Source organism: Myotis brandtii, unplaced genomic scaffold (genome assembly GCF_000412655.1).
Source record: "Myotis brandtii unplaced genomic scaffold, ASM41265v1 scaffold125, whole genome shotgun sequence".
NCBI lineage: Eukaryota > Metazoa > Chordata > Mammalia > Chiroptera > Vespertilionidae > Myotis > Myotis brandtii.
Window position 1 is genome coordinate 12,531,770 of NW_005354385.1, and position 8,579 is coordinate 12,540,348.

The 8,579-nt window shown below is 46.9% G+C and overlaps 1 protein-coding gene across 1 annotated transcript in view; it reads right to left on the reverse strand.

Annotated features, from left to right (window-relative positions):
- Nucleotides 1-8,512, reverse strand: part of PLA2R1 (phospholipase A2 receptor 1, 180kDa) — a 108,957-nt gene extending 100,445 nt beyond the window's left edge. The window contains exon 1 of the mRNA XM_005859355.2: nt 8,221-8,512. Within this exon, the coding sequence (XP_005859417.1) occupies nt 8,221-8,305 (85 nt within the window). The 5' untranslated portion in view covers nt 8,306-8,512. The remainder of the gene's footprint in view (nt 1-8,220) is intronic.
- Nucleotides 8,513-8,579: the final 67 nt, after the last annotated feature.

Genomic DNA, 8,579 nt, shown 5'->3' on the forward strand with positions numbered 1-8,579 from the left:
TCCCAGGGGTTTCCCTGCTTTGCTTATCCCTCCTCCTTAATCTATCACCAATGAATTTCATGTAACCCACCTATGTTCCTCCTTTGATTGCAATGTATAAATGCAGATGTAACCCCACCATTCTCCAGAGCATTATCTCAATCCGTTGAGGTTCTGCTTCCCGGCATATGTCCACAGTTTGGCTCAAATAAACTCACAAAAATTCTTTACAGGTTTCAATGGTTTTTTTTTTTTTACGTTAACAGGAGTTAGGACTTCAACATACACATTTTGAGGGGGGATACAATTCAACCCATAACTGGCCCCATGCTTCCTATTCAGGCTGGCTGCCTAATTTGCAGGGCCCCATGTAAAATGAAAATTCAGGGCACTGTCTGGGTCAGGGAAGTTGAGTCCATCTACATTTCCCATGAGCATGTGCGTGATTGCAACTTCCATGCCAGAAAGGGCTGGGAACACATTCAGTGCCTGGATTGGGAATGGGTGATAGGTTTGCGCTTAGTCCCCACTGAACATAGAGAGGTGCTGCCAGCGCAGGGGGACAGCGGCTGCCTTGCTCTGCCCTTAGATTCCAATGGCCATCCACTCCTAGACCCTGGGCCTCCAGTCCTCAACCCCAATGCAACCTGATTGCCAGGTAGGTGGAGGATAGGAATACGAAGCGGGAGGCTGAAAACCCATCCAGGGAAGTAGGGACTGAGCTTGAGGTATGTTTAAGCCCCTGGCTCGTGCTCCATTGCCCCATGAGACTTCATGCCCAGAGCACAAATTCAAAGGTAAAAATGTTTAAGAATTCCAAGACCCCAAACCACAGAGCATTAACCCCCAAGTTCAAGGCCCTTCTGAGCATGAGTCCCTAGGAGACTGCCCAGGTTACATGCCCATAAAGCCCACCTTGTTCTTATTTGTACAAGGCTAACACGATAGGAAAAAGACTGTGGAAAACTGCAGAACATTTCTTTCAGGGTAGAGCTGCTTGAAGGTAAAGAGCATCTGCCTTGCTTTCCCCATTTGCACAATGGGTTTAAAATTAGTGCTGGCCTCATCCGGATCCTGATAATGATTACCTCAATCCCTATGGGCACTTTATAAATATTAATAAGAAAAAAGCAAATCTTAACTCTGAACACAAAATAGCAGTGAAATAGGACAAATATTATAGTTAAATAATCACTTAGAATTTCCTGTTTATATTTTCATAATTGAAAAGGAAAGTTCTCAGACTCATAGATACAGAGATCAGACTGATGGTTGCCAGAGGGGAGGGGGTTTGGGAGCCTTGGTGAAAAAGGTGAAGAGATTAAGAAGTAAAAATTGGTAGTTACAGAATAGTCATGGGGATGTAAAGTACATCACAGAGAATATAGTCAATAATACTGTATTGTAATAACTGTCGGTGCTAGGTGGGTACTTGAAATATTGGAAAAACACTTTGTAAAGTATATGATTGTCTAACCACTATGCATACACCTGAAACCAATACAAAATAAATTTTAAAAAAGAAAAGAAAAGTTCCCAAGAGCAGAATGCCAAACACCAGAAACAGTGAACATTTTTTATTAGCATATTTCTTTGGAACTGTGGTAGTCTGGAAACTGCCATAAATTAAAAAGTCATGTGGACACACACACAGGAACCTCTTGCTGTTTTGTTTAGCTCTGTTTCATTAGAACCTAATTTATAGAAATTATAATAATATATCTCCATTTTTATTGAGTGGCTTTATAAAATATTCTTCTCCAAGTGTTTATAAGGTGTTTTGTTTGTTTTACAAACTGTAATATTTCCTTTGATCAATTAAAAATATAATTTATGTTCCTAGGTTTGAATTGAAACATCTCTTCAAAGCCTTCTAAGGATAATTTCTAAAAGAAAATGGGTGCGAAGGTCTATACATGTTTCAAGTATGTTACATTAATAGATCATAAGAGGATTCATCACAGAGGGATGAGTTCACAAGAGGCAAAAAAAAAAAAAAGGGAATTATTTCTTCAGAAAACCTGATGTAAATAAGCAAATTGTTAGGTCAAGGAAGGGGAGCTGAGGGGACAACTGAGCTCTCTGTGTGGCTCAACCTTTCCAGTCATTGGCTTGGAATCCCCATTGTGTGGTATCAGTTACTGGGCCAGCCAACAATAGGAAAAGAGGTTAGGAGCTTAATGAGAAATTGTAAAAAGAGCTAGGAAAACTGGAAGTCCATTCTGACTCTCAGAAGCTCAGGGGAAAGGAGCCAGTGAGAGAAACTGAGATGAGAATTGCATGAAGTGGAAGAGGTTCTGAGAGATGACCAACAGAGATGGGAGAAACAAAGTCAAATGGCTGGAGTGATTTATGGTCAGGATGGGCAGTTAAACCAGTATCTGACATGCTTTCACTTCAACTCCAAATCCTCAGAGTTTAGGAATCACCTAGAAAAATAAAAAGCAATCAAAAGCTCTGCACATTTTTGCTTCATGAACTATTCACTCCCACATGTGGGAAGCCGGAGTTTAGGAACCACCTAGAAAAATAAAAAGCAATCAAAAGCTCTGCTCAATTATATTTTGCTTCATGAACTATTCACTCCCACATGTGGGAAGTACTGGCTTGGAAAAGGAGGAGCTGCAGAGAGAGTAAGAGACTTGCCTCCAGTTCCTCTTGCCACAAAATTAAATCACACGCTGCCTTCAAACATCAGGATGACGTATTTCATAGAGTCACAAGGCTATCCCAGAGTTCTTTGCATTAGTGTTTAAGTGGCTGGTTCAAATCCCCACTCTACAACTTCCTATAGATTACTCATTACTTAACCCTCCTTGATCAGTAAAAGAAGAGTAACTGCCTTCAAACATCAGGATGACCTATTTCATAGAGTCACAAGGCTATCCAAGAGTTCTTTGCATTAGTGTTTAAGTGGCTGGTTCGAATCCCCACTCTACAAGTTCCTATAGATCATTACTTAACCCTCCTTGATCAGTAAAAGAAGAGTATGTATTAACAATACTTGAGTTTGGTGAGGATTCAATGTGTTAATATATGTAAAAGAGCACATAGTAACCAATCCCCAAATGTTAGATATTATTAGGGGCAGTTGAGAGGAGCCTTTTCACCTTTGCATTAGGAATGGAAGCTACGGGAAAAATCTCAGGGTAAGGACTTCTCCCCACTGCTGACTCCAGGTGGTGACTCTCATCACCCTCCTTCAGAAACCTCTCCCAGGTGGCACCCTGTCTTTCCTTCCTTGACCCTGAGATGCACCACCCTAAACCTCTTCCTCACATTCACTATGTGACACCAGAAGATTCTCCGTTGTCCTCCCCACTCCAAAGCCTTTCACTTGCACACAGATGACCCAACACTCTGTCCTGGTGTTATCTCCACTGCAGGTTGTGGCCCATTGAATGGGTCATGAGGTCAATTTAATGACGAGCATTACAAAACAAAAGAGAAGGGAAGAAAGTAGCAAAGCAGCTGCACATCCTATTACGTAAGGACATTTTTTTGACGAAACTTTTTTCAGACATGGATGTCTGTACTGCTCTGGATGCTTGTTTCCTCATCCTCTGCTCCCAGGACCTGCTCTCCGCTTCAGTGATCACTCCTACAACCAACCCTTGGCTCTGGTCACTGCTGAAAATGAATCTACCTCCACAACTCCTTAGTTCCATTGTATAGTCTACCCCTCTGATTCCGCCATTTCTCCTGTCTCCTAACTTTCAGTGAGTCTATCATTTTTTATTTTCTTCCTCTTTACCCCATAAAAGTCTTAATGCAAACTATCTGCTCCTTAATATTTCTACTGGGACTGACTTTTTAGCTTGGGTCATCAGCGTCTTTTTTCATGGGAAATTGCGTTAACCTTCCAGATGGTCTTTTTGCTGCTCTTCAAATTACCCTTTTCATGTCCCAAACTGACCATGCCATTCCTAAACCTAAAAGTGTGATCTGGTTTCCCTTTGTCCAAACTCACAAGACCCTTCTCAGCAGTACCCAATCACCAATCAGATTTTCCCCCTTTTAAGCATAGTCTCTCCAACCAAACTCTTCATTCCTCATCTCTCTATACTGTATATGCTTCCAAATATAGACATGTCACAGCTTCCTGTCCTGCCATGACCCTATTCTGGGGGTCTACTCATCCACAGGACCTGTTGGGGCAGCATCCCTGTGTGCACCTCACACCCCTACATGGCCTACCAGCCATGAGAAGGCCTCTGATTCCAGGGCAGAGCACAGGGACTGGCCAGCCAGCTGTGACCAGTGTGGCCAGATTCCTCTCCTATGAAATTAAGGAACTCTTCCCAGGATGCTGTGGGAACTACACATGAAAAGTCCTGCAAACCGAAGCAGAAAAAACTAGTTCACAGAAGGAGAACCAAACAGGGACCATCAAGCAGCCCCTGACAGAAAGAAAGAAAAAATATTTGGTTCATTCCAGTGGCTTGTTCTTGGTTTCCCCAGAAGCCTTGGGTCCCCTTGAGATCCTGGCACCCTTACATCCAGCCCCTGCCCGAGTGACCTTCAGAGCCCGCTTTCCTCCATCCAAAAGAGCCCAGACTAGAACTTTCAGCCCATTGAACTCCTGCCACCCACAGCGATTCTATGCCTTTGCACATACTCTATGCTTTCCTGGAAATGTTCTAACTCCTTTTCACATGTGGCAACTATTTACTTACTCTTCAGCAAAACAAATGCCCTATTGTGAGTCCCCAGTCCCTCAGGTCAATCCCTCCTCTGCATCCCTTCAGCACTTTGCTCATTCCTTATTATCGTAACACCCACTGCACTGTTTTGAAATTGCTTATGTTTCAGTATCTGTCTCTGGACTCTCAGCCTCTTGGGAACAGTATCTGATCCTGACCATATTTTTGTCTCCCCGATCTGTGGGTGAGTGGAAGATTCTGCTGGTTCCCTGCCCTCACTGCCGACCCTGGAGGCCACTCACCTGGCACAGTTCTCATTTACTTCGCCTGACTTTCTGTGACTCCCTGCCTGACAGAGCTCTGTGCAGTCCAGAGCGCCAGGAGATTAGTGACCCAGGAGGGACTCCCCATCAATGACGGGTGGGGGTGGTAGATGAATGTCTGTGCTTCTCCTCACTGGGTCCGTCAGAGGACTTTTGTGAAATTGAAGCCCAGTTACCTATAATGGCTTTCTTCTCTTCCCTGTCTCATTTCCTCACTCCGTCACCATGCCTTCTAGAGTCACCTCCCAAGTAAATTACTTGCATCTAAATAAATACACATCTCAGTGATTGCTTTTGGGTGAACCTAAACCAAGACAGGGAGATGAAGCGCATCGTGCTTGACAGACAGAGAATGAACAACTGAGGCCTCCAGCTCCTTGCCCCTCTTCCCATTGGCATAGGATGTCAAAAGATACCCCCACCCTCTCCACCCAGTTTAGTCTTTTCTCCAGATAGGACCCCATGGTCAAGCCCTTGGACCTCACGCGCATCAGCACTTCACTTTCCTTGGTCACTGGCCAGTCAGAAGAGCCTACCTTGGCCATTCCCAACAACTGATACAGCCATGGGCTCCCTCCACTCTAGCCTCTGGGAAGCTGAATGTTACAGAGGAAACTCTCCTATGTTGGTTGGGGCCATTTCACAGATATAATTTTCAGCCCTCAATATATCATCAAAATCCGTTTACCTGTCCCCCAGTTCATTTTCTTTAGCAACCTCCACAGAGACCACGCCCACCTTTCCCCAGGATGCCCCACTTCCTTCATCACGCTTTCTACTGTCCTCGAGGATATGGGGTATTTGAGTAAGTAGCATCCAGTTGCAGCACTTGTTAGAAGAAAAGGTTCTGATTCCAGAACCACAATAAAGCCCCTTAGAATAATCAATGAGAGGCCAGAAGACAGACTGCAGACATGCCAAGTATGGTGCTGTGCTCAGGGCAATAAATAATTGTTACCGGCTGCCAACCTGTCAAAATGGTCCGGATTGGCCAGAGGAAGAGGGCGTTAAATGTGAAACAAAAGAACAACTCCTAAGTATTATTATTAGGATCATTTTTATATATGAGTAAACTGAGAGGTTAAGTAACTTGCCCAAGGTCACAGAGCTGGTAAGCAGTCTGATTCCTAGAGCCCATGAATTTAACTACTACACGACACTGCATCTACTTATTTTTAGTGCAAAATCATTGACAAATGATTGAAAAGTCAGTGCAATGCCATCAATTGTCTGCCTCCCCCTCCCCCGAAAGGCCGGGATGCTTGTAACACATATCAGAACGATCAATAATACATATCAAACAATTCGGATAAAAAAATACTATGTGCATAATCTGCCTTGCATTATTACATATCATGTATTAGTGGATATCGAACTGAAATAGGTGCATATTTTTTCCTAGTTAATCTGTGGAAGCCAATCATGGCTAAAAGCAAGTCAGTGTAGTGCATTGAACACAATGGTAAACGGAGACACCCCAAAACACAGCTACACCTCAGCTTCCATGCCTGAAAAACGGATGGCTAGAGGAGACAATGTGTCAGGTCCCTTCCAGTGCTAAGATTTTGGTTTTTCCATCTGTGTATAGGCAGGAAAAACTTGATTTCAAACCTGTCTAGATTATACTTGAAATTTCACTGATGTGGGTGTTTGGAGTCCAGGAGGGGAGCCTTTTTGAGGATTGGGACACTCAATGCCACATAATCTCTGTGCTCCTTAGAACGCCAGAGGCAGCATTTTCATATCTGAAGAATCTCCGTGCCAACTGTGTCATATGCTGTCACCTGGAACATATAGGAAGTAGCAGATGGTCTGGCTTCAGAACGTCCTTGAGTACTAAAGAGAAGGCACTGCTTAGAAACCTCTCGGGCCAGGATTTGGGTCGGCTACATATAGAAAGGCTTAGCCCATCCGTACTAAACCCTGCTCAGAGGATCACAGCGCATTCTCTCTCTGTGGCTCGGTTCCAGCTCCTGTCCCAGGGGCTGCTGCTGCCCCGTCCCAGGTACCTAGTGCTCAGGCAAAGCCCACACTTTAAAACGGAGTAAGTACCGCACAGTAAACTCGTAGTGGCCACGGATCACACTGCAGGTCAGATGTGCATCCACAGAAGCATTTTTACTGAACTGACCCAGGAGGGAAGAGGCCTCCTTCCTTTGGCCACTTTGGAATAAGAACTGCTCGACCTGCTCCTGACAAAGCCTCCTGGGAGTGCTAGAGAATACAGCTCAGAAAAGACACTTCAAAAATGCACACACAAGATGTTGAGAGGGAGAACAATGAACGTAGCCATGGATGACACCTTGTTTTACCCCCTCTAAGAACTTATCCCCAAAGGGAGAGCGAATGGAGGCCGCCCCAGGCTCCCACTGGTTGGTTGAACTTCCCCCTGCGACCCTTCACATGGAGCCTCCACTTTCCGATGCTGTCTTCTCTGCTGCTGAGGCAGCCCGTGCAGTTATTCACTAACGGGGCCCCTGCAGGACAGCCTCGCATGTCTCTTTACACATCCCTTTACCAATCTTACGTATAGTCGGTGCCCAACAAATGTTTGGTGAGCTGACCCGTGTGTGAGCACATGTGTTGCAGGTGGGGTGGGAGGCGGGTTACTTTGAAGGAACTCTCCATCCCTGGGGTGCCACGGGCCTTACGAAGGGTCTCCCTTAATCCTCAGCCGCCCTATGGATAGCGCAGACCCCATTGTCCATAACGAGGGAAAATGAGGACAAAACGGCAACTTGCTCCAGTTCCCACAGCTGGTCAGGGCCACAGGGGCGCCTCTCCCCCATCAGGTCTGAGAGGCGATAACAGAGAAGATTAAGCTTTCTTCCCCTCCGTGGGCCACTCCACAAGTGGCGGCGCACACCCAGAGCACTTGCTTTGGGAGGGGACAAAATGGAACATCTTTTCGCCATCATTTATCCGAGAGATGCTCCTCCCAAATAAACAATTCTCGGAAGCTGACGTTCTGAACCGCCTCCGACCCTCCTCTGCCCGGCTCTCGCGGCCAGAGAGTGGAGCAGAATTGCCTGCAAGCCCAGGCCCCGCCCCTCCTTGCGCCCCGGGCTGAAGCCTGGAGGATGCGGGGCGAGGAAGGGGGTGCAGGACTCCGAGGAAGGGGTGCAGGGCTTGCTCAGACTGCAGATAGGCAGCCACCAGGTAACTCGGCCTCCCTGGCTGCCCTCGCTCGCCGCCCAGGTTCGCCCTTTCTCCACTCCCTTGCCTACCCCAGCCCCGACGTGCCGATCTGGTCCCTCCACCTGGGGTGCACTCACCCTGCCACTCGGGAACCGGCTCGGGAGAAGGAGCCGCCGGCGCTCCCAGCAACAGCAGCAGCAGCAGCGACCACAGCAGCAGCATCGCTAACCGCTAGGCTCGCCGGGCGCCCAGTGCCTCTGCCTGGGGTGGGGGACTCAGCACCTTGGCGCTCCACCCTCCCGAGGGTCTCACCACCCCTGTGCCCCCGAGAGTCACTCAGTCACCCCTGTTACTACTGTGTGCGGACACACCGGGCTCCGGGCTGGGAGACTGGAAAGCCGCGGGAGGCTTTCACCGCCCTACCCATTCCGGCTCCTAAAAGGAGGAGGAGGAGGAGGAGGAGGAGGAGGGGGTGGACCATCTGCCCATCCCACAA